General features: G+C 52.0%; 4 gene segments (V, D, J or C); all 4 read left to right on the top strand.

Annotated features, from left to right (window-relative positions):
- The first annotated feature begins 2,475 nt into the window (after positions 1-2,475).
- Positions 2,476-3,062, top strand: LOC113630071 (immunoglobulin lambda variable 1-44-like). The segment is given in 2 exon segments: positions 2,476-2,551; positions 2,680-3,062. Coding segments are annotated over 2 exon segments (429 nt in total).
- A 9,702-nt stretch (positions 3,063-12,764) lies between these two features.
- Positions 12,765-13,290, top strand: LOC113630070 (immunoglobulin lambda variable 8-61-like). The segment is given in 2 exon segments: positions 12,765-12,867; positions 12,968-13,290. Coding segments are annotated over 2 exon segments (369 nt in total).
- A 4,287-nt stretch (positions 13,291-17,577) lies between these two features.
- LOC113629653 (immunoglobulin lambda variable 5-39-like) lies at positions 17,578-18,456 on the top strand. The segment is given in 2 exon segments: positions 17,578-17,665; positions 17,782-18,456. Coding segments are annotated over 2 exon segments (576 nt in total).
- Positions 18,457-20,330: 1,874 nt separating this feature from the next.
- On the top strand, positions 20,331-20,881 carry LOC113630069 (immunoglobulin lambda variable 1-40-like). The segment is given in 2 exon segments: positions 20,331-20,437; positions 20,547-20,881. Coding segments are annotated over 2 exon segments (390 nt in total).
- The last annotated feature ends 5,285 nt before the right edge of the window (positions 20,882-26,166 follow it).

The following is a 26,166-nucleotide window of genomic DNA, read 5'->3' as shown; positions in this document are numbered from 1 at the left end:
AAGTCCTAATAAAATTTTATTGTTTTTTAAAATTTATATTTTGTATGAATAATTATTGATTATCATCTTGTATACGGAAAATCTTTTCAAACATAATAACTGTTTATCAAATTCAAAAACTCTAAGTTTAACTTAGAGGGAAGATCCACCCTCATTACTCAGGACCGAAGGGTGTCCTGGGACATGGGACTTCCAGTGGTGAAACCAGGAACATCCAGGGTAAACAGGGATGAGTTATTTACCATATTATAATTGAACATGTGTAATAGATCTTCAAAATGCTTTTCCAGAAATCTCACTTCTGGTTGGTGGAATAATTTATCTGCTGAGAATGATAAGGTAGGTGATATATTACAAGTTACAATTAGTAAGTTATAATTCAAATTACATGATCATCTTTATAGCACATGAGAAAGATGCCAATATAATGAAAACTGAATTGGGCTAGTGCTCTGTGGGGAGAGCTATTATGCTCATCTCTGCAGGTGCTTATGCACGATGAGAATTTCCTGAATGAAAACTTTGCACCATCAGAGAGCCACTGTCCAGGTCTGAGAAAAGAGCAGAGATGTGGTAGATTAGATGGATTATGGAAGCCAAGTGGGTAACTAGAATAGACCTTAGGAATTTTAATTAAAAATGTGTAGGATGCCTGAGTTTTAACCTGGCAGAGTGGAGAGACCCTGTATAGCACATGGACTAAACTAGTAATAGAGCTAAACTAGTCATTTAGTAACTCTCATTCATTTCTGGTAGTCATGGAAAACGATATTGGCCAACTACGGAAGACAGACGAGATTTTTTAGAAAGCTAAGCATACTCTCACCGTACGATCCAGCAGTTGAATTAGGTGTTTATCTACATGAGTTGAAAAGGTGTGTCCACGCAAGAAGCTGCACACAAATGTTTACAGGCAGCTTTATTCATAGTCGTTACAATCTGGAATCAAGCAAAAGGGCCTCCAATAGCTGAAGGGATAAATAAACTGTGGTACATCCACCCAATGGGACATTATTATTCAGTGATTAAAAATAAATGAGCTATTGGGCCACAAAAAGAAAGGGCGATACAAAAAGTAAATGCATATTACTAAGTGAAAGAAGCCAAATCTGTAAAAAGTAAAATACAGTTACTGTGTGATTCCAACAATATGATACTACGGAAAAGGCACATTTACTGTCTAGAGACAGTAAAATGATCTAGAGTTGCCAGGAGTTCGGGGATAGGAAAAGGCTGAACAGGTGGAGCAAAAGGGATGTTTAGGGCAGCGAAAATATTCTGTATGTTAATGGGATAGTGGTTAGGTGACATTACGCACTTGGTAAAACCCATAAAACTGTGTGACACCAAGAGCGAACTCCAATGGAGTTTAGTTGATAATAATGTATCAGTATTGGTTTATGCAGTTTTACCAGTTGCCCGAAACCAATGCAAGATGTTAAAATGGTGGAAATGTGGAGAGAGTAGGAGGAATATGTGGGAATGCTCTATAGAACTGGATTTTTATCTGAAGGAATTACACATCTCCTTGTAATTAAAACCCAGACCAAAATTATGTCAACTGTGTATTTACAGCTCTAACCCTGCTCTTGGTTTCCAGCCCCGGAAGAGGTGAAAAACTAAAGAGTGAGGCGGGGGAGGGGCGGGGAGTTGGTCTAAAGAGACCTAATCAATAGGAGCTGCATCTCATTTGGGATTTTCAAAATCCGAAAGGACTGAGACCGATGAGATGGTAGGAGTAGGGGGGAGGGAGTGTAAGAGGTAAGAATTCAAAGAAGGAGATATTGGCCATTCAAGTAACTGAGAACAGTTGCTTTTAGCCTGTGCTGTGGGTTGTTGGGGGTAGGGAAGGCTCCTAGGAGGAGCTCTTTGGAAAGTGGCCGGAGAGCAGGAGAGGCAGGTAGAGACCAGACCACTGTAGTGACCTCAGGGGACGTAGGGTCATTGTTGGACTGTAAGGTGGGGGTGACACGCTCCCGTTGGCCTTTCTACACTAACTCTCCAACTGCAATGGGGATAAAACGCACAAGTCAGGGAGATGGGTTTGTGGGTCTCATCCTGGGAGGAGAAGGTGGTGGCCAGATCCAGGTTAGTTTGGGTGGAAACCGGGGTGTGTGAGACGGGTCTAAAGGTGGTCTCACCCGCTGGGCTCAGCTCCGGAATGTCCATCCCAATCCTAAGGGAGCCTGGGTGTGGACCGCAGGGGACGCTGTGCGCCTGTCCCTGAGGGTCTGTGGGGGGACTCTCAGCTGGGAATCCAGGCCCTGGAGCCCTGCCTTGTGCCCTCTGCTCTGTGCTCACCGGTCTAGCCGCTGTGACCACGCAGGGCCCAGGGGAGGCTCCCCAGCCCCACTCCATGCTCAGGTCTCACCCAATTTCGGTCCAGTGTCCCCAGGGGAGGGGTCATTTGCATGGAGGGGTCCTCTGCTCTCCCATGAGGAACAAGGTAAGAGATTCTGTGCAGGTCCCCTGTGGGCTCAGAAGCAGAGCTGGGGTGTCTCCACCATGGCCTGGACCCTTCTCCTCCTCGGCCTCCTCGCTCACTGCACAGGTGAGAGGCGGTGGAAACCGGGAGAAGGGATTCGGGGACACCTGGGCCGCTTTATTCCTTCTTGTGGAGAACATGCTGTGGACAATGGCCCAGACTCACTTCTCTGTGTGTCCCCTCCTCTGTTCCAGGGTCCTGGGCGCAGTCCAGGCTGACGCAGGAAGGCTCCATGTCAGGTTCTGTGGGACAGACGGTCACCCACTCCTGCACCGGAAATGGCAACAACGTTGGAGCTAATATCGTGAACTGGTACCAACAGATTTTTCACGGGGCCCCCAAAACGGCGATGCTCGCAGGTTCTCTACCCTCAGGGATCCCAGACCTGTGCTCTGGCTCCACGTCTGTCAACACGGCCTCTCTGACCATCTCCAGGCTCCAGCCTGAGGACAAGGCTGATTATTACTGTTCAACGTGGGATGACAGCATCAGTGGTAACACAGCGCATCTGACCCACCGGGAACTGAGACAAAAACCCACCCCCTCCCCCCGTGATCACCCCCGTGACTGCCTGTGACAAATAAGGAGGTGACCGTGGCCCATCTTACAGCGTGAGGGTCTGACTGTCCAGCACCCACCCACTTTAAAGGGTCAGTGACACAGGCTCCATCTCACTGTTTTCATCATAGTTTCATTGAGATACACTGTGCATGCCAACAGGTTCACTGGTTTAATGTGCACAGTACAAGGGTGTTTAGCATATTCACAGAGTTGTGTAACTATCACTATATTCTATATTCTTTTTTTTGGCCTTGCAGCGCGGCATGCAGGATCTTAGTTCCCAAAGCAGGGATTGAACCCATACCCCCTGCAGTGGAAGCTCAGAGTCCTAACCACTGGACCACCAAGGAAGTTCCGGATCACCACATTCTAATTTTAGAACCTGCCCACATTCCTCAGAGAACGTCCCCACCCATTTGTGATCATACCTCATCACACCTCTGCTCAGTCCTAGGGAACCACTGCTCCACTTTCTGTCTTTACAGATTTGCCTATTCTGGACATTTCATATAGATGGAACCAGAAAATAGGTGTCCTTTGTGACTGTCTTAGTTCAGTTAATTCTTTTGCATAACATTTTGAAGTTCCAACCGTGTGAGTCAATATCCGTTTTTTATTGCCAAATAATACTCCATTGTATGAGCTGACCACCGTTTGTTTACCCTTCAGGGACATTTGAGTTGTTTTTTTCTTCTCTTGGCTATTATGCAAAATGCTGCCAGAAATATTTGTGTACAAGTAGTTAGGTGTTTTGTTTTTGGTGGAAGTATGTTTTCACTTCTCTTGGGTAGATACCTAGGAGTGGCATAGCTGAGTCCTATGGTAACTACGCTAACAGTACATTTTGAGATTTGAGGAACTGTCAGATGTTTTCCAACACGGCTGCCCTGGTTCGCATCTCTACCAGCAATGTATGTGGGTTCCAATTTCTCCCCGCCTTCACCAGCAACTGTTATTATCTCTCACTTTATTTTATAGCCCTTCTAGTCTGGGTGAAGCAATATGTCATCGTAGTTTGCATTCCCCTAATGACCCCTGATGCTGAGTCCCTTTTCATGCTCTGTAGGAGGCTCTGAGGCCCTCCCCATGGATCACTGACCTTAAGAACCTTTAAAATGAGTCAGTGCTGAAATCACACGCTCAGCTTGTTCCCCTGGACTCAGCAGAAAGCCCTTGTTCAGGGATAGGATCGCTCTCAGAGACCAGGGAATGGGCGGCATGAGGCCCCCTCCCATGTGAGGACCACTAGGCAGGAGTGTTCTGGGATCTGCCTGGGGGGCACTGCAACTTCAGGCTCACACTTTCCACAGGGCTGTTCTGGAGCCTCCCCTCTGAGCACGACTCTCCCTGTCACCACTTCAGGAAAACACCAGCCCAGCAGGCGACTCCCTGATGCCTCAACAGAGGCCCCTCCCCTGGGAACCAGGACTTGGACGCAGCTTGGACGCCCCTCACCTCCCCCACACAAGACCGTTGTCAGGAGCCACTCAGTCCACACGGACTCCGACAACCTCCTGACAAAGAAAACGTACAGACATCCCAGGAAAGATGAACATTCCATACAGGGGATAAAACAAGACTTGCATACATGTAGAAACAGATCCATTGATGCTTAGGATGGATTGCAATGAAAAAATCTGAAAATTATGCTTATTTAGCTTATCAATAGTTTCTATTTATTTTTAAAAATACCTGTCAGAATTTTGGAGAAACGAGACCTTTTTTCTAATATTTGTGTGAAAAAATTTAAATCCAGGAATAGTCTAGGACATTTTACAAATGAACAAAAATGAAGAGAGATATACATGACTAGATAGTGACACATATTTACAGCAAAAATAATTTAAAGATTGTGAGGCTACTATAGAAACCACACACAACAAACAAAAATCAATGTACACTGTGTGGGAATCCCAGGAACTGGGAACCACCCTGGATGTGTGAAAGGAGACAGGGACCAGGTGAGCTGCAGAACCTGCTGAGCCCTCAGGTCCTCAGGTCACCGCGAAGTTGTGCTCTGTGACCCGCAGGGGGCGCCATGGGACTGCCCTGGGGTCCCTGCACAGCTGCTCAGGGAGGACCTTTCGCTTCAGGAGCTGGGCCTGGGGGCGGGGCCTGTGCTCCCTGGTGGGGACTCAGCAGTGTGTCCTCTCTGGCTGGCAGAGGCCCCTGAGCAGGGACCTGCGTGGTCTCAGCAGGTGCTTCCTCTCAGGGGGTCCCAAGGGGGAAGCCGCCCTCCATCCCCCTGAGTCTGGGCTGTGAGCTGAGCTCCAGCACCAGGGCTCATGGAGGGGCTGGGTGGGCCCTGGGTGGACACCCATTTGCACGGGAGCCCCTCCTCTGGCAGAGGCTGGGGGAGAAAAGGAAGCCTGGGGCAGCCCAGCCCCACTGTGGGGACCAGGGGGGCTGTGAGCACCATGGCCTAGACTCCTCTCCTGCTCGTGTTCCTCTCTCACTGCACAGGGAGGGCCAGGCCGCGGGGACCAGGTCTCAGTCCCCAGCCTGCATCAGCCCGTGTGGCTCAGACTCCTGGAATCTTTCCTCCAGCTCCTGCCCCATCTCCCCACTGTGTCTGTGTCTGCAGGTGCCATCTCCCAGCCTGTGCTGACTCAGCCTCCCTCCCTCTCTGCATCTCTTGGAGCATCAGCCAGACTCACCTGCACCCTGAGCAGTGGGTACATTGTTGGCGGCTACCACATATCTGGTACCAGCAGAAGCCAGGGAGCTCTCCCCGGTACCTCCTGAGGTTCAAGTCAGACTCTGATAAGCACCAGGGCTCCGGGGTCCCCAGCCGCTTCTCTGGATCCAAAGAGGCCTCGGCCAATGCAGGGCTTCTGCTCATCGAGGAAGTGAGACAAAAACCCCTGAGCCCACAGACCTTGGCTCTGAGGCTCTTTTCAGTGAGAAGCTTCTGTGGAGGGATCTGCAAGGGAGGCTTCTCTGCACTGAGATCTCTGTGAATGGAGAGAGGAGAAACACAGGGTCGTGCCTGTGACCCGAGACAGCCCAGGTGTCCCAGGAACCCGCACAGAGCCCACCTGCCCCTCCTTCAGTGTCTGGAGTAAATTCACCAGAGTAGGTGCTGTGTCTGGACCCAGAAATGCTCCCAGCACAGCCACGTCCCTCCTCATTTCCTTCATCTCATCCCACAAATTGTGAGTCCCGGGCTGTACGGATGTCCCCACAGCTCAAATACTGACACGAGCTCTGCTTTCTGCTCCCTCCTCCCCCCTCAACCTCTTTACTGTGCTGTAAACAGGGCTGCATTTTCCTAAAACTCAGGGGTCATCCAGCCTCTGAGTAATTGCGTGGGGAAGCTATGGATTATTTCTTCCTTCAGAATTAACTGAGACCCCACACGAGGTGAGTCCTGAGGATTTAGCAGAGGAAGCCCTGGCTCCATCTCTCAAGACGGGCTGTGTTTTCTTCTGCCCCAGGTGATGTTTCCATGAATTCTCCAAAAGCACTTCAACTGCAGAAACATTTTCCTCAGGTCCCTGAAGTCCGAATCCTCCTCTCTTTTCCGAAATCAAACTAGACAATCTCCCCTGGTCCCCCAGCTGCAGACACCTGGACCCAGCAGGGCCCGCGAGCCTTGGCTCTGGTGAGGGCGCAGGAAGATGGGGCTGTGGCCCCCCTGCCCTGTGCTTCCTGGGCCTGCAGACCCACAGCTGTGGTGTCAGGGCTCCATCCTTCCCAGTCCTGCAGGGAGGACAGGGGACAGGCGTCTACACTCCACGTGACCCGGGCTTCTGTTCTGTGGAGTTGCTAACAGAAGTGTCACCCTGATTCCTCCTTCCATCTGAAGGAGATCCTGCTCCAGGGACGTGGCTTCCTGCCCATGTGGCTTCCTTCCTCAGCCCCAGCCCCGGAGCCTGGAGGCTCGTACAGAGAAGCCACCCCAGGGATGGGTTTGCTTGGAGACGCAACCTCAGGGGTGGAGAAGCCACAAGAGGGACAGGGGCCACTGGGGCTCAGGGTGGACTTTGAGGGAATGGCTTCCTGAGGACACACGGGCACAGCCTCTGTCACACACACACACACACACACTGTCCTGGATTCTGCAGGTTCCAGGCTTCTCTGTCCCTCCAGGAATCAGGGGTCAGTCTGTGCTCACCCAGCCTTCTTTAGAGTCAGGCTCCTCAGGAGTCAGGATGTCCCTCCACAGAGAACACCAGTGACAGTGACAGTGACAGAACCGGGTCCTGGGTCAGGGATGGCCAGGATGCCCGACCCCCTTCTCTGCTGGGATGAGTCCCAGGGCGAGTCTCTGCTCCCTGTCGGCCACTCACCCCCTGGACAGTCTCTGGGGTCCAGACGGTGCCTGAGGCTGATTGGGACAATTATTCTGGGACGGCGGCCTCAGAGCTGTGCTTCAGGCCCGAGGGGACATGAGGCACAACCCTCGCACCCTGTGCTGTCCAGCCCGGACGCTCACTCAGTCACCACCCCTGACACTCCCACCCAGGTAGAACCTCTGCTCACAAGGCTCCTGTCCCAGCCCAGAGTCACAGGGCCTGTCACCTCAGGGACATTGTCCACATTGTCTCCACTCCCCACGACTCAGACCTGGGACATCTGACAGAAATTCCTGGGTCCAGTGCGAGTGGGAAATAGAAATCCGTTCCTCTAGTGATCGGGTGTTTGGAGAAGGGAGTTCTGTCTCCCTCCTGATAGAGCTGGACACAGGGAGCAGGTGTCACAGATAAGAACAAACACAGTTCCATGCTGGATCTGGTCCTTTCGCTCCAAGGTCTGTGCTGTGTGGCCTGAGCATAGTCAGGCTGGCTCTGCATCTTGAAAAGGAATGCCACCTGCAGCCTAAAATATGCAGAATAGCCCTTTGTCAGGGCTCTGCCTCCCAGGCTTGACATGCGAGGTCAAGGTCTAACACTCTTCATTCATATAGATACAGAAAGGTGCAGAACCAAGAATAACCTTTGTCTTGTTGGAGGTTTCCAGGAACATCCTGACCGGACCTGCGTGGACAGCTGCACAAAGGGTCATCGCATCGCCTCCAGGGTCTGGTCTCCACCAAGAAGTTTGCAACAAGCAGCCACACCCTCTCCCCTTTCAGTTTAAAAGAAGCCTGAATTTTAACTCAGGTAAATGTCTTTGGGGCACTAGACCGCCATCTCCTCTGTCTGCTGGCTTTCCAAGTAAAGTCATTATTCCTGGTCCCAAGACCTCGTCTCTCCATTCATTGGCCTGTCCTGGGGTGAGCAGTATGAGTTTGACTGGGCACCAGTGCAAACAGAATCACCGGGTGCCCAGCTACGAACTATCCCTTGCCTGGTTGGTGGAATGACAGGGAAGTGGACATCCAGCACCTGTGACTGGGAGGCCCGCTGGTCCTCCAACCGCTCCCTGCAGGCCTCCTGCCCCTGGTCCAGAGTCTCTGATCTCTCCCTGATCCTGAAGGCTTAAGTGAGCTGAGCTGCTCTGTTTCTCTTGAGCTCTTGAGAAGCTCCTGATCTCCAGGTCCGGGAGACCCTCCTCAGTAAGGACGTGGCCTTCAGATCCTTCGCTTGCTACTTTCTCCAGTTTAACCCCACGACTTTAAATGCCATTCCCACTCTGTTGGGGATGATATTGGATAAATACCAGTTGTCCTGGCCTTGGACCTTATAAATCCAAACCACCATTAAATCCATGAAGCTCTTAACAAAAATCATTGATCAGGGACTTCCCTGGTGGTCCAGTGGTTAAGAATACACCTTCCAATGCGAGGGACACAAGTTCGATCCCTAGTTGGGGAACTAAGATCCCACATGCCGCGGGGCAACCAAGCCCGCACACTGCAACTACTGAGCAAGTGGGTCACAACCAGAGGGCCGTGCGCTACAACTAAGACCTGATGCAGCCAAAAATAATATAAATAAATGAATAAACATTAAAAAAAATAATTGATCAGAGGATGACGCAGATTAGGGAGCGGATCATGAGGGTTCCTTAGGTCAGAAATGCAGGAAGAACTTCTTAAAAAGGGTGAGAGTTGCATTTACAATAATATTCTTTTTATGTCAACCTCTTCTTGACAGAAATTGTAAATAAATGTCTATAAATTGGAAATGTATACATTTAGTACATTAGAGAGTCAAAAGAAATTAAGTACTGCCAGAATAACAGTCACAGGCCAAGGAGAACCCACAGATGTAATAAAGAACAATAGACATTGTTCCCCTAACATTTTGATATTCTCTGGGCAAAGACATAAATAAAAGTCAAAGAATGTACAGTGGGGACTGGGTGACCAAAACAGGGAACTGTATAACAACAACAAATAAACAAACATGCAATTGTGACCCACGTAGATTTCCTACCAGGTAGCTCCAGGCCTGCGGGAACCGAGACCAGGACTCCTTTCTCATCTGCGGGAGGTGGGGCCAGCAGCTTCCTGCTCAGGCTCTGGCTGGAGCTTCTGTTGCTGCTTCTGCTGCCGCCCTGGGTCCACGTTCATCCCTGGGGGCCTGCTGGGGTGTGGAGCCTCCTCTTTCCCCTCTGTCCTCAAAGTCCCTTCAGCAGCCCATTCCTAGGAGAGGGTCTCAAAGGAAACAGAAAGACCATGTGCCCATCGCTGGGGATGCAGCATTCTTTGCCCTGAAGCTCAGGGGCTGAGGTGGGGGGTCGGTGGAGGTCATCTCCGACCTGAACTCTGACTCGGGAACCCTGAGCCTCCATCATTGGGGTCATCTGCCAATTCCCAGGAGTTTCTAGGGCTATGACCCCCTCTCATCAGCCCTCAGGATGAACGGCTGTGCTTTGCTCACAGGGGAGATTTCTTTGCACACTTTTGCACTGACACCAGAGCATCTAAGGTGCATCACACATTTGGGTCTTTTGGAACAACTACCTCTCCATGCCCCTCAGTGATCCAACCATTGATTCTTCCTGTTTAATTGCGGTGTCTAACACTTGCTGAACGGTGCTGAATAACAATGGAGCTAAAAGTCACATTGGCTGCTCCTGATTTGTGGCGTTTCCACAACTTATCACCATCAGGCACCAATCGGAGGATAGTGGGTGCTCTTACCATGTATGTTTCACAAATCACTACATAAGTTTTTGATACATTCATGATGTTTTTCTCAAACTGAAAAGAAAAAGTGTTTTATGCTTTTCCTTTCCCCCATAATTAGTGGAGGCAGCGCTGGGCCATTTCAGTTCCTTAGATGGTCACACGTCCAGGGTCGCCCCTTTGTGTGGCTCATCTTACTGTCCACGGGCGGCAGACCCCACCTCAATATTCCCACCTCTCCATTGTTTGTTACCTGCCCTACAAAAAGGAGAAGAAACACTTATCACAAACCCTAACCGGACTCTATCTAGGGTCTCTCACAGGATTAAGAGGAGTAATGCCCTATAAAAAGCTGTTGGCTTTCTAGTTACTAAAAATGAAGAAGCACAAAGGATATTTTAAAAAATTCCATTCATGAGGGCATCAAAAAGAATAAAATACTTAGGACTAGGATTAGCCGAGTAGGTGAGAGGCTTACAAACTGAAAACTACAAAACATTGCTGAGAAAAATTAAAGCAGATGTAAATAAGTGAAAGGAGACCTGTTCATGGATTGGAGGACTTCATCCTGTGAAGGTGTTGATCAATCCTGCCCAATTGATCTGCGCGTTCAAAGCAACCCCATCATGTGCTCACTTCTCCCAGTTTAATCCCCAAAGGTCCACAGATCACCCCGCTCTGGTTCTTTGGGAGGAAGGTGGAAAAATATTTGTTCTTTTGGACCTAGATATTAGATACCCAACCCCTGGAATTCTACTCCATGGCAAAGACAGGCATCAAAAGGCCTGTGCCGCCCTACAATGACAGAAATATAGAAATCCATAGGCAGACACACTCCCAGTAGGGTGAAGAGCAGTCACGTCAAATTGGAGTAGCTGGTAGCCCTCCACCTCTGCACACACTTGGTGAGAGAAAGAGTTACCATGCTCACCCAGCCACATCTCCAGACCCCACCCATCCCCTTGGAGAAGTAAGTGTCCCAGGTGACTGACTACGTTCACTAGGAACAGAAAGCCCCCAGACCCAGAAGAAAAACTGGTATACTCCCCCCAGCAACACAGCCTAGCCTCTCACAATCGCTGGGGTCTGGCTGCAGTAAAACACTTCAGCATTCACATAATATTGACAGCTAGTATTTATTAATAACAAACACTTCATTATTCTCATAACATTAAAAGCTAATACTCATTGAGTGCTAGGGATGGGTAATATGGTAGGCTGCATTCCAAAACTTGGCACATGTTAGCCATTTAAAAAAAAAAAAGGCCTGTGCCAGGTGGGCTGAGGGGACCCAACAGGAGAATCTACAACCACCACCACAGTGACAACGTCAAACTGTAAGAGAACCACGGAGAATTAGGATGAGGTCTGAGCCACTTTGATACTCACAACCTTACACCTTTGACATGTCTTAAGGTGAAGGTGGACCCGTAATGACCCCAGACCCCCGGTAGGGGCAAACTCACCTGTCAGGTGATCCTGAAATATCTGAGAACAATCACTGTGCAATTATTCCTTCTAATTCTCCCTTTTTCTCTTACGTGTTAAATCCTCCTCATCTTCAAATCTGATGCACACAAAATTACATATCTTTCCCACTGTAGCAGAGGAACTTTGTTTAATAGGCATCAAAGCATCTAGTGTGGATCTCTGTCTGACAGGATTTGAGGCCTCAGACACAGATAATGAGAAAGGAACACAATTACCACACACATTGTGTGAAACAGACACTGTAGCAGCAACTCTGAAATGAATATGAAATCACATTTCATATCACACTGTGAGAACAAGAATTTTGTGGCCGTACTTCAAAACTTAACTGGAGAATTTTTCTCTTCCCACACTCCTCTTTCATCCCAACCCCCCTCGCCTGCTCTTACCAGCCCTTCTGCTCCATATCAGACCGTTTAGGGAAATTCAGATAAAAAATGCTCCATGATGTTCACACCAACGTGTTCAGATACAGTATAATTTTAATTTCTGATTATGAGTCATATGTTTTCCTATTTTTATCTGATGTTTTGGAAGAATCTCAAACTTTAATGGTTGTATTATTACTTTTCTTCTAAAAAACTGCAGGTACATTGAAGCCACCCTAGTTCCTTGATGGCTTCTCAGAGAAAAGGGGAGCTGCCCCCCACGTCTGGTGCTGGTCTGGGTGTCAGCATGCCCAGCCTGGAGGCACTGGACTGTTGTGACCAGCAATGGTGTCAAAGACTGTGTCGGCGGAGACCCCGGTCCCTCCACAGACCACACAGGACTCTGCGGGTCTGCACTGGGTTTCCTGCTGGAGGAAGCAGTGCTCACTGATACTCTACAAGGAGCAAGAAGTGATTCCACTGGGGAGGGAGCGAGGGTCACAGTCAAGGGATGAATGTGACGTTTGGGATGAACTAGATCCCTGGGGCCAGGAGGTGGAGAGCACATCAATTTATAACTCAGCCTTCAGGCTCTGCAGAGAAGAATTCAGGTTTGAGAAACGTAGGACGTGGGGGAGCTGATTAGGGGAAGGATGTCAAGCTCATCACTCAGTGTCTCATCCCTGTGCTGTCCCCGGTCTCTGTGAAGCCCCAGCATCTGCCTCCTTCAAGATCTCCCCCAGGGGACATCAGGTGACGCTGGTCACAGAGAGGCAGGAAGCTGATTTGCATGAGGCCCCTCCTCCTCCTAACAGGTCTGGGAGGTGTGAAAAGGCCCAAGGCCCCCACACTCCAGCCCAGGAGGCTGAGGAGGCCGTGTCCTTGGAGTGTCCCCACCATGGCCTGGACAGCGCTTCTGCTCGGGCTCCTCACTTATGGCTTAGGTCAGGCGCTGGGACTCTGCATCCTTGGGGGCACCTACAAGCAGGGCCTCAGGGGATACTGTCTCCATAACAAGCCCTGTCTCTCTCCTGTCGGTTTTAGGGGTGGATTCTCAGACTGCCGTCCAGGAGCCGTCAGTGTCAGTGTCTTCAGGAGGGACGATCACTCTCACCTGTGGCCTTAGCTCTGGGTCAGTCACTACTGGTTACTATCCCACCTGGTACCAGCAGACCCCAGGCCAGGCTCCCAAAACTGTTATCTACAACACAAACAGCCGCCCCTCTGGGGTCCCTGGTCGCTTCTCTGGATCCATCATTGGGAACAAAGGCGCCCTCACCATCACAGGGGCCCAGCCTGAGGACGAGGCTGACTATTACTGTAATCTCTATGTGGGTGGTGGTAATTACTATTGCACAGTGATATAAACCAATGGGGAAGTGCTACCAAAACCGACTCATGTGCTCAGAGGGCTCAGCCCTTAGAGGCAGGAGAGGCAGAGAGAGGGTGGAAATGGTCAGCACCCCGTGGGGAGTGAGGCTCTGGGGCCCCATCTCCTGTCCAGTGGTTCGTGGCCACATGCCTCCTCCAGTCTCTCCCAGGTGTGTCCATCTCTCCAAGGGGACCCCTCTCTGACTATAGATGGGGAGGGGGCCCAGCTCCCAATCATATCAACCAACAATGACACTGAGAGACCCCAGTATGACCAGCACGACTATTCTTGTCCAAAGAGAATTAACAGACATACCCAACTTCATTAATTTGATGATGCAGAATAAATTAATATTTATGATTTTTTCATATCTGTGCAACAGCTAGATCCATAGCACATTTGCTGATCTGTTCATATACCACATGCTTACAGTCATTGCATCGTGAAGCTAATGATGGAAAATAAGCATTTAAAAAATTCCATGTTCTGGGCTTCCCTGGTGGCGCAGTGGTTGAGAGTCCGCCTGCCGATACAGGGGACGCGGGTTCGTGCCCCGGTCCGGGAAGATCCCACATGCCGCGGAGTGGCTGGGCCCGTGAGCCATGGCCGCTGAGCCTGCGCGTCCGGAGCCTGTGCTCCGCAACAGGGGAGGCCACAACAGTGAGAGGCCCACGTACAGCAAAAAAAAAAAAAAAAAATTCCATGTTCGATGGTGTCCTAGAGACAGTTCCTGCTCTTTTATAGCCTTTTCCCACACTTTTTAGCTTTTCTGATTTTGAGCATCACTTAATTAAAGCTGACATAGTTTTATATGTAATTTTATATATAGTTCTATATTTTGTAATGTAATATTAAAGTTCTTTTACATTTTACTGATGACTACATTGGTAGATTTTTAAATATGTGTGTGTTTCATTTTGGAAAGTGTTGCTTTCTGAGAAACTGAACAATTAGTGTCTATCACTAACTGTGCTCACAGTACAGGGCGTGGTCGTGGATGTTCATGGACTGACAGTGACCAGCCATCAGCCCAGGGCCCCAGCATCACTTCCACCCAGAGCTGGACTTTGACCAGGAGCAGCAGGGGGCGCTGTTGGTCTCCCCAGTGTCTGCAAAATGGGCACCCCCTGCTGTGTGACCCCCCCAAACTCCCAGGTCTGGGGCGTTGGGGCCTGTGTGTGTGATGGGGACTCAGCAGTGTGTCCTCTCTGTGCTGGGCAGGGTTTCTGCTCACAGGTCACTGTGGGTTCCGGTCACTTCTTCCTCCTGCTTCCTCCCAGGGGTCAAACTCTGAGTCTCACCCATCTCACCCCAATTTCCTAAACTCACCTATCAAAGGAAGGGAGTCGAAAGAGATCCTGTCGGTACTTTAGAAAAGCAACGACCACAACACAACAGGACTGAAAAAGGGGCTCTGAGGCCATGAGGGACAGTGTGGGACAATCCTGAGATGGCCCCTCCCCACTGGAAAACTGCTCAGGACTCCAGGGGGTCCGGCCACCCGTGTGCTCACTGGGCCACGCTGACCTGCCAGGACCCAGGGGTCACCAGGAGCCAGGCACCTCCCCCCGGTCCCTCCTTCTCCCTGTGGGCACCCAGGGCAGGGAGGCCAGGAGCACAGACAGCAGGTCTATGTGCAGATGTGCTTCTGCCGCATGTGGATCTGGGGGATAGAAAGGGACTTCGGGGAGCACGGTCCCTACACCAGCGCTGAGGGCTCCGTGTCTGAGGCTTCACCGTGACCTGGGCGCCCCTCCTGCTCACCTCCTCTCTCCCCACATGGGGGGACGACGTCACCTGGGGGTGGGCCGGGGACCTCCAGCTCTGCTCCTCAGCCCTCTCTCCTGCACAGGGAGCAGGGTCCTGCTCTCAGCCTCCTCTCTGTCCCCTCACAGCGACCGCGTCCCCGGGACAGATGGCCACACTCTCCTGCCCTGGAAACAGCAACAACGTTGGCAGCGAGGCGGCAGCTTGTGCAGCAACAACCTGGCTGGGTCCCCAAAGTCCTGACCCGCAGGAGTCACAACCGGCGCCCAGGGTCTCAGAGAGGTTCTTGGGCTCCAGGTCAGGCGGCGGGGCCTCCCTGAGCATCTCTGGGCTCCAGGCCGAGGCCAAGGCTGATTATTCCTGCTCAGCCTGGGACGGCAGGCCGGCTCCTCACCCGGTGCTTCCTGCCAGGTGGGCGGTGAGCCCCGAGCCCTGAGCTCCCGGCTTCACCGGGCACGTGGGGCTCACAGAGCACCAGTTACTGTCCCCGGACAAGACCGGGCTGGGTTCCCACGGACACTGATGGGTGCAATGCCGGTTATTAAAAGTAATAATGTCAGTGAATGGAGCTGAGGCTGTATAAACATATGCATCTTCACATGCACTAAGACTTAGCAAAAACAGGATTTCAGGGTTTAATTAAGGGGATAATCTTTTCCCTGACTTTTCTTTCTGTTCCATTTGAAGGGGCTGGAGTCACAAGCTCAGAGGGTCCACTTCCCTGACCTCGAGTGAGCGTTCACCAACCTCACCAGGAGCCACCCTCTCCCTTCTTCTGACCTTGGCACATGCCCTCTGGCCCGAGGGCTCTGCCTGTCTCTGCAGGGGGATCACCTGACTCCTCCCTCACATTCCTGCTGACCCATTACAGCTTTGTTCAGGCTCCTTTGTCCCCACCCCTGAGCACAACCCAACCTGCACACAGGACACGTCACCATGTGTGTGGCCTGCTGCTCCCTGTCACTGTCCTTTCATACACACGTGCCATGTTTGCACAGCAGGCAGGGCTGGGCTGTGGGGCTACAGTTCACAGAGATGCACATTTTGGAAATATGGTCAGTTTCCATGGAGATGAGAGTCCCAGGGTGAGAGTATTCCTGTCTCCAGGGTGGACCTGGATAGGCCCCGTCACCCGACTCTCCTGGGAGTAACATCAGCAAAGCCTGCTGTACAATGGGACACTCTGCAAGGGGGCTGGGACATCCCAGTGGCTGGAGGAGGTGCCTGTGGCCAGCAGGGGGCGCAGTGCAGAGTCCCAGAGAGGGGGCTGGGCCAGACAGCGGGGAAACGACTCAGGGCTCCAGAGCGCTGGGCAAACTGTCCTCCCTGATGTGGGACCCTCCTTCCTGTGAGGCCCGGTCACCCAGGAGCTCCTGGTGGCCTCCCTGACCACAGGGTTCAGATTCGGGTCACCTCCTCCGAGTCCTCTGTGGAGTCTTTGCCACGTCTGGGTCAGGGAGGGGCTGTTAGAAGGTGAGGAGTCAGAAGGTGTCTCCAAGGAGGAGCGGGGCTCCTGGGAGCGTCTGTGCCGACGGTGAGACAAGCGTGGGGGGCAGAGGCCCCATAGGGTAACCTGTGTGCACTTAAGCATGTGTGAAGAGTGTGTATTAGCATATTACAAATGTGTTGTTTGATTCTATTTTATGTGGATTTGCTATTATTGGTGTTAAATTTATTTTTTAATGTCTTAATATAAAACACAAGTTGTATATTTGAAAAAATGACTTTTAGATTCAGTATCGATTTACTAAACCAGTATAAATATTTCTTCGTTGACATTTTTTTTGGAACATTTGGATCGATATTCATTGATAGTGGTTTGTCAGTGTTCCTCTTTGGTGTTCAATTTATGTGCTGTATGTATAACTGTTTTAACTGCTATCTCAAAAGAACTAAGAAATTTTACATCTTTTTCAATGTTTTGTAATAAATACACAAAGCAAATCTATTGGAACCATATGATTGCTGAAGATTTCTTAGCTATTCCCGATAAAATGTATATATCATATCTTTCAGCAGAAATTCAATAATAATTTTTTTACTTTGGAAAGTAGTGCATTTACGTATTTTCTCAAATAGAGCCAATGTTGTATCTTCATTGAAAAGCATGCATTTTAATCTCTTCTTTCCTACCAGTTATGTGTTATTTTTTCCATTTTCCACATGTTACAGCTGGCGGCACTGTGGGACTGCCCTGGGGTCCCTCACAGCTCAGGGAGGACCTTTCACTCCAGGAGCTGGGCCTGGGGGCGGGGCCTGTGCTCCCTGTTGAGGACTCAGGAGTGTGTCCTCTCTGGCTGGCAGAGGCCCCTGAGCAGGGACCTGCGTGGTCTCAGCAGGTGCTTCCTCTCAGGGGGTCCCAAGGGGGAAGCTGCCCTCCATCCCCTTGAGTCTGGGCTGTGAGTTGAGCTCCAGCACCAGGGCTCATGGAGGGGCTGGGTGGGCCCTGGGTAGACACCCATTTGCATGGGAGCCCCTCCTCTGGCAGAGGCTAGGGGAGAAAAGGAGGCCTGGGGCAGCCCAGCCCCACTGTGGGGACCAGGGGGCTGTGAGCACCATGGCCTGGACTCCTCTCCTGCTCGTGTTCCTCTCTCTCTGCACAGGTAAGATAGGCCTCAGAGACCAGGGCCCATCCCAGCCTGAGGAATTCCTTCTGGCTCAGGTCCCCAAGTAGCTGCCTCCTGTCCCTTCTCCTCATCTGATGTGTCTGTGTCTGCAGGGTGCCTCTCCCAGCCTGTGCTGACTCAGCCTCCCTCCCTCTCTGCATCTCCTGGAGCATCAGCCAGACTCACCTGCACCCTGAGCAGTGGGTACATTGTTGGCGGCTACCACATATTCTGGTACCAGCAGAAGCCAGGGAGCTCTCCCCGGTACCTCCTGAGGTTCAAGTCAGACTCTGATAAGTACCAGGGCTCTGGGGTCCCCAGCCGCTTCTCTGGATCCAAAGACGCCTCGGCCAATGCAGGGCTCCTGCTCATCTCTGCGCTGCAGCCCGAGGACGAGGCTGACTATTACTGTGCTACAGTTCACGGCAACACTGGTACTTACACTGTGCTCCAGACCCACAGGGAAGTGAGACTAAAAGCTCCCCTGTGCCCTCCCCCTGAGACAGTCACTGCTGCTCTGCCTGGACCACGTCTAACTCAGGGTGACCTTCTGTTGTCACTTCTGAATTTCCTGAGAATGACAAATCTGACCCTGTCATATGCTTTTCCTCCCCTCAAATCTGAGACTGACCCATTGCTCTGATACCTCAGCCGGCTCATGTTTTCACAGACAAAACTTCCATGCTCAGAGATAAAAATCTCCAAGTGGGGACTTCCCTGGTGGTGCAGTGGTTGAGAATCTGCCTGCCAATGCAGGGGACACGGGTTTGAGTCCTGTTCTTGGTAGATCCCACATGCCGTGGAGCAACTGAGCCCGTGCGCCACAACTATTGAGCCTGTGCTTTAGAGCCTGTGAGCCACAACTACTGAGCCCACGGGCCACAACTACTGAGGCCCACGTGCCTAGAGCCCATGTTCCGCAACAAGAGAAGCCACCGCAATGAGAAGCCCGTGCACCGCAATGAAGAGTATGCGAGCCCCCGCTCGCCACAACTAGAGAAAGCCCACGCGCAGCAATGAAGACCCAACAACGAAGACCCAATGCAGCCAAAAAAAAAAAAAAAAAAAAAATCTTCCAGTGGAGATGTTATGAGTGGCAGAGAGAGGTTGGTTCTGGCCCTGCCTCACTCAGACTCCTTTTTCACTTGATAATAAATAAAATTTCATAGGATACCTGTTGTGTCATTTTATTAAAATGTCCTTGATAAAAATACAGTATTTACAAAGATAAATATAGTATTTCAGAAATGTTACACTTGTCAATGCAAAATTAAAATAGAACATAGGTTTTCCTTCAGTTAAATTCATGCACTAGGGCTTCCCTGGTGGTGCAGTGGTTGAGTCCGCCTGCCGATTGAGGGGACATGGGTTCATGCCCCAGTCCCACATGCCGTGAAGCGGCTAGGCCCGTGAGCCATGGCCGCTGAGCCTGCACGTCCGGAGCCTGTGCTCCGCAATGGGAGAGACCACAGCAGTGAGAGGCCCGCGTACAGCAAAAAAAAAAAAAAAAAAAAAAAAATCTTGCACTAATTTTAAGTAATGACCTTACATTTTGGCAACGCATTTTGGTAAATTGAAAATCTCACAGTCACACACCATCTGTGTAACACACACACGCAGTGCTGGGCAAACTTCAGTCAGGCTGTTCTCTTCCAACCAAACACTCCCCTAACTATGTCTTTTCAAACCCACTATTGGGGCTCTGTTGATCCTAACAGCCCCACGTATCAGGCTCCCTGGGAACAGATGCTGCTCAAAGCCCTTCAGAGTCTCAATAAAAACTGCCAAGAACATCACTAGGCCCTGTTCACTGCAGCCTGTGACGTGTGCCTGCAAGAGAGATTCCCAGGAGGGAGTCACTTCGTAAGACACGACACGGGGGACGGTGGGTCTCGTGTGTGGAGAGCTTCACACACAATAAAGACTGAGGCGTTTAGGAATTCAGGGTCACCCCCAGGCTTCTCCCCACACCCTCACCCCCTCCACAGAGAGGAGCTCCCTCCTCCTCAGGGCTGAGGGGACACACAGAGGAAGGGGGGCTCTGGCCACCAGGGACAAGTCACACAGAGGAGAGGACCCGCTGTCCTGCACAGAAGGGGACGGGCCTCCACAGGGCCAGCACTGCTCTCACTTGATCCTGATCTAAGAGGAATTTGGGTCACAGACGCCCCCTCAATCCTGACCCCTGGGCAGCCAAGGGCGCTGTGGACAGACTCACCCTGAGGGGTCTGAGGGGAGCCCACAGATGGCTCTGAGGTCACGGGGGACACTGAAGGGGCACCTGGAATGGCCCTAAGGAGGGGACAGTGCACAGAGCAGGGGGCAGGAGCTGACCCTGAGGGGCTCTGGTCACCAGGGCACATGGTGTGTGTTTCAGGGCCTGGACACCAGGGGCCGCGCGGGGGCCATTCCTGAGGGTCTGGGGGGGATGAGAGCTGGGACCAGCCCCCCAGCACTGCCTGGTGGTCTCTGCTCAGGGCTGCCTGCTGTGACCTCCCACCCCTGGGCCCCACCCAGCCCCGCCCCTGCCCACCCCCTGGCCACGCTCAGCACGGGGACCTGACCCAGGGCCCAGGGAGGGACCAGAGAGCTGGTGGGGGGGGTGTCATTTGCATGAATGGACCCTCCCTCTCTCAGAGTATGAAGAGGGGAAGGAGAGACTTGGGGACGCTCTGCTTCAGCTGTGGGGACACAGAAGGCAGGACCCCGTTACCATGTCCACCATGGCCTGGTCCCCTCTGCTCCTCACCCTGGTCGCTCACTGCACAGGTGACTGGATGCGGGGACAGGGGAAGGGACCCCGGGAAGACCATGGGCCCTGCTTCCTGCTCTTGTGTCTGGACCCCAGAATCACCATCTCTGTCTCTTCCACTTGCAGGATCCTGGGCCCAGGCTGTGCTGACTCAGCCGCGCTCTGCGTCTGGGGCCCTGGGCCAGAGGGTCACCATCTCTTGCACTGGAAGCAGCAGCAACATCGGGAGCAATTATGTGAGCTGGTACCAGCAGGTCCCAGGAACGGCCCCCAGACTCCTGATCTATGACAATAGCAAACGACCCTCGGGGGTCCTGGATCGCTTCTCTGGCTCCAAGTCTGGCAACTCGGGCTCCCTGACCATCACTGGGCTCCAGGCTGAGGACGAGGCTGATTATTACTGCCAGTCTTATGATGACAGCCTGGATGGTCACACAGTGTGCAAGGCAGGGGGGAAGTGAGACAAAAACCTGCTGCCCCCAGCACTGGGGCTCCCGGGGCAGAGCCATCCTCTACCAAGTCAGCTGCTTCCGTTGTTTGTTTGGCCTAAAACTGGGGTCTGAGACCCACACCAGGGAACTTGGTCCAGAAAATCTGTTTACATCTTAATTCTGTACCCCGCCCCCTCTGCCGCCCAGGCTTTTCCTAGGCAGCAAAACTGTCCAATTTTTCTCAAATTGAGAAGAATCCCTGGATGCCAGGGTAAGGTGCCCTGGGGACAGAGTCCATGATGGGTTAGGTCAGAACCAGGGGCCAGAGTCCAGCTGTGTCCGAATCAGGACACATCAGACTGTCCAGTACGTATCCTGGGACCAGCAGCTCCCAGGATTGGGCCCCAAGCTCCTCATCTCTGATGCTAGTGGGGGACAGACAGTGGTCCCTGATCAGTTCCCTGGTCCCAAGTCTGGCATTTGGCCTCCTTAGCCATCACTGGGCTGAGCTGATACCAGGCTGCTTCTCCCGCCTTTCCTGTGACAGCCTCTCAGGCTCACCCAGAGCTCCAGGTGAGCAGTAACCGAGACCAGGACTCCTTTCTCATCTGCGGGAGGTGGGGCCACCAGCAGCTTCCTGCTCAGGCTCTGGCTGGAGCTTCTGTTGCTGCTTCTGCTGCCGCCCTGGGTCCACGTTCATCCCTGGGGGCCTGCTGGGGTGTGGAGCCTCCTCTTTCCCCTCTGTCCTCAAAGTCCCTTCAGCAGCCCATTCCTAGGAGAGGGTCTCAAAGGAAACAGAAAGGCCATGTGCCCATCGCTGGGGATGCAGCATTCTTTGCCCTGAAGCTCAGGGGCTGAGGTGGGGGGTTGGTGGAGGTCATCTCCGACCTGAACTCTGACTCGGGAACCCTGAGCCTCCATCATTGGGGTCATCTGCCAATTCCCAGGAGTTTCTAGGGCTATGACCCCCTCTCATCAGCCCTCAGGATGAACGGCTGTGCTTTGCTCACAGGGGAGATTTCTTCGCACACTTTTGCACTGACACCAGAGCATCTAAGGTGCATCACACATTTGGGTCTTTTGGAACAACTACCTCTCCATGCCCCTCAGTGATCCAACCATTGATTCTTCCTGTTTAATTGCGGTGTCTAACACTTGCTGAACGGTGCTGAATAACAATGGAGCTAAAAGTCACATTGGCTGCTCCTGATTTGTGGCGTTTCCACAACTTATCACCATCAGGCACCAATCGGAGGATAACGGGTGCTCTTACCATGTATGTTTCACAAATCCCTACATAAGTTCTTGATACATTCATGATGTTTTTCTCAAACTGAAAAGAAAAAGTGTTTATGCTTTTCCTTTCCCCCATAATTAGTGGAGACAGCGCTGGGCCATTGCAGTTCCTTAGATGGTCACACCAGGGCCGCCCTTTTGTGTGGCTCATCTTACTGTCTACAGACGGCAGACCCCACCTCAATATTCCCACCTGCTCCATTGCTTGTTACCTGCCTTACGAACAGGAAAAACAACTCTTATCACAACCCCATACCGGGCTCTAACTAGGATCTTCCACAGTGTTATGAGGAGTAATGACCTACAAAAATTTCTTGGTTTTCTAGTTACTAAAAATGAAGAAGCAAAAGGATATTTAAAAAAATGCCATTCATGAGGGCATCAAAAAGAATAAAATACTTAGGACTAGGATTAGCCGAGTAGGTGAGAAGCTTACAAACTGAGCCAGAAGGAGTTCCTCAGGCTGGGATGGGCCCTGGTCTCTGAGGCCTGTCTTACCTGTGCAGAGAGAGGAGCATGAGGAGAGCAGGGGTCCAGGCCATGGTGCTCACAGCCGCTGCTCACGACACAGAGCTGGGGCTGGGCTGCCCCACTCCTCTCTTATGCCTCCCCACTGGCGCCACAGAGGAGGGGCTGTCACGCAAATGTGTCCCCACCCACTGCCGCTCCCCCATGACCCCTGACAGGGTCTGGGGCCCTTGCAATTTTTCTTTTTGCAGAGAAAAATTAAAGCAGATGAAGATAAGGGAAAGGAGACCCGTGTTCATAGATTGGATGACTTCTTACTGTGAAGGTGTCGATCAATCCTGCCCAGTTGATCTGCGCGTTCAAAGCAACCCCATCATATGTCCCCGGACACTCGGGGATGTGGCCTGTCCTGTGGGGTGATGTACTCCAGGCGTCATGAACATTGGGAGATCTTGGAGTCTCTGACCTGTGCTTCCTTAAAACTCTGACATCTCAGGGTCTTTGCGGGGACCCGGGGTTCAGACCCTAGCGTGTCCTCCGGGATCACCTTCACCCCTGCTGGCCTGGCTCCCCCGCTCCAGGGACCCGGCCCCTGCCCTCGATCCCCATCCTCCCCCTGTGTCTGGTACACGGGAGACAGTCCTTAAATATCCTCTAGAGAATGAATGGCTGGCTGGCTGGATGAATGAATGATGCAGCTAAGTCCCTCATCGGGTGGTGACTTACAGCCCCTGTGTCCTTCCTCTAGCGGAGGACATGAGTCCCTTGTCCTGAGTTTTACTAACATGTTTCCAGGCTTTCCTACCATGGGTCTAAATGTGACAAATGTACACACACCCACCCCCTAGTCCCAACCCCTGCCCTTGCAGCTGCCCTCACCTGTGTCAGTCGGGCATCCACCAGACATCTGGACCACCCGTTCCTGTCCCACGGCCTGGGGTCAGCTGGTCACCGCCCTGTGTCCCTCCTTAGGCCACATGCCATGTCACCCCTTCCTGTTTCCTCTGTGTCCTGTTCGTCCAGTCTCCCCAAATGTCCCCTGGCTGGGTCTCTCTGTCCCAAGTTCTGTTCTAGAGTTTTACTCAGAGCTCGATCTCTATCTGGCCCCACTGAGGACCAGCACCGCCGGGATTAAAGATCTCCCAGCACACGGGGAGGTGGCAGGACGGCCCGAGGGGGTCCCTGCTGGGTGCCCAGGCCCTGCTCCATCCCCAGCCCTGCGCCCCAGGGTGTGTGCAGTCTTCCCCCTGACTTGCTCTGGAAGGACCAGCGTCCCCTCCTTCTGTGTCCTCCTCTGTGAGCGTCCTTGTCCCCTGGAGCTCCTGCTCACAGCACCAGGGCCAGCCCGCCTCCTCTGAGCCCCCGTGTGGGCAGATCCGCTGTGCTCCCTGTTCTCTGAGTCCAGTCCTCAGCTCCGCAGCTGTTCCCATGCCCTCCTGGATCAGGATGTCGCGTGTGCCTCCCGCTAGACCGCCGCCCGCGGAGAAGGGACCCGAATCAGTGAGGCTACACCAGGACCACACCTGCCTCGTGCCCCGTAAGGAGGAGTCACGTGTGGGAAACGCAGGGGTCAGGGACACAGGTGACCGTGAGATTGTGGACCAGAGCGAGAGGAGGAGAGGTTGGCCCTGGGACCAGCAGGGGGCGCTGTGCGGCCATCTCTGGTGGATCGGGCAGGACAGGGGCGCCCAGCTGGGCAGACCTCCTCTGCCGGAGGCCCAGCTCTGCTTCCTTTGGGGAGGGGGCAGCTGTGTCCTCTCTGGGCCTGGCCGAGTCCCCTGCACGTGGCCCGTGTGTGGTCCTGGAAGCTGCCTCCTCCCCGCCCCGACTCATGGGGGAAACTAGTACATCAGGCAGGTTCCCTGGGTCCAAGGGCCCCAGACCTGTCAGGTGTCATGGGGGAGAGGCAGTGGGTGGGGACACATTTGCGTGACAGCCCCTCCTCTGTGGCGCCAGCGGGGAGGCATAAGAGAGGAGTGGGGCAGCCCAGCCCCAGCTCTGTGTCGTGAGCAGCGGCTGTGAGCACCATGGCCTGGACCCCTGCCCTCCTCATGCTCCCCTCTCTCTGCACAGGTAAGACAGGCCTCAGAGATCAGGGCCCATCCCAGCCTGAGGAATTCCTTCTGGCTCAGGTCCCCGAGTAGCTGCCTCCTGTCCCTTCTCCTCATCTGATGTGTCTGTGTCTGCAGGGTGCCTCTTCCAGCCTGTGCTGACTCAGCTGCCCTCCCTCTCTGCATCTCTGGGAGCATCAGCCAGACACACCTGCACCCTGAGAGTGACATCAGTGTAGGTGGTAAAGGCATATACTGGTAACTGCAGAAGCCAGGGAGCCCTCCCCTGAGGTACCTCCTGAGGTTCAGGTTAGACTCTGATAAGCACCAGGGTCCCCAGATGCTTCTCTGGGTCCAAAGATGCCTCGGCCAATGCAGGGCTCCTGCTCATCTCTGCGCTGCAGCCCGAGGACGAGGCTGACTCTTACTGTCAGGTGTATACAAGTGGTGCTGAGCACCGTGACAGAGACAGATGGCGAATGGGACAAAAACCCTGGGCCCCTCGTTTCCAAGCTTTGACACGTTTATTGAGGTAGTTAATAGCTTTACTGGTAAGATCAACAGAACATTTCTGATGTAGACTGGTGCCACACTAGAACTCTCTACTGTCTATGGAAAATGTGACAACTCTAGAAAGTTTAAACGAACATACTAAAATTTATACCAAAACTGATAATTGAAAAATGACAGTCACTTACATGCAGAATTCAGGACATGTTTCCAATAGTAAAGAGCAATGGAACAGAAGGTGAAACCCATCCAGAGGGCAATCCATGGTACCACACATTTCCTAGGAAAGATGTGTGTGTGTGTGTGTGTGTGTGTGTGTGTGTGTAGAGAGAGAGAGACAGAGAGACAGAGAGACAGAGACAGAGACAGAGAGAGACAGAGAGTAACCCCGTGCTCATCCTGGCCCCCAGGCTGTGCTTTCAGCCTCCAAATGAGAAGGCCAACTGCAAACATAAGGCGTTTGACATGTCTCTACTGCAAGAGTGAGATTTCACCAGGGATCAGTGTCAGCGCGGCAGGAACCAGCAATGAACCTGAATGTAGAGACTGCGTGGTGTGAATGTGTGGCTTTGAAAATAAAATGGCATCAATGGGTCAAACATGGATGTAGCCTTGGGACCTCTGTAGATGGGCACTCAGACATTTTTTTAAGTGTTGTATTCCTTCATTTTTTCAGAGTCCAGCAAAGTATCCATGTTGGTAACAGAATTCTGATGGTTCACCCCAGTTGGAAATGTATGTATTTCTTGTAAAGAAATATTAGAAGGATTTTTAAGAGGCTTTTTTTGGACATTGCATCACTCTGGATCCCAAAATAAGTCTCCTTGTCCCTTATGAGAGCTTTCTGAATCATGATGTTAATTTCAAAATAAACTGTGCCAAAAACCTTAGAACGGGAGAAGAATAAAGTTTTATAAAATTTCTCGGTACCATAAAATGTGCTTGAAATGTTACACTCCTTTTAAAAGTTTTCCAGCTTAGTAATTCCAG

This window comes from Aethalodelphis obliquidens, unplaced genomic scaffold (assembly GCF_003676395.1).
Source record: "Aethalodelphis obliquidens isolate GAN/ISIS:26980383/991018 unplaced genomic scaffold, ASM367639v1 scaffold28, whole genome shotgun sequence".
Lineage (NCBI taxonomy): Eukaryota > Metazoa > Chordata > Mammalia > Artiodactyla > Delphinidae > Aethalodelphis > Aethalodelphis obliquidens.
This window is presented reverse-complemented; position numbering and strand designations above follow the sequence as displayed.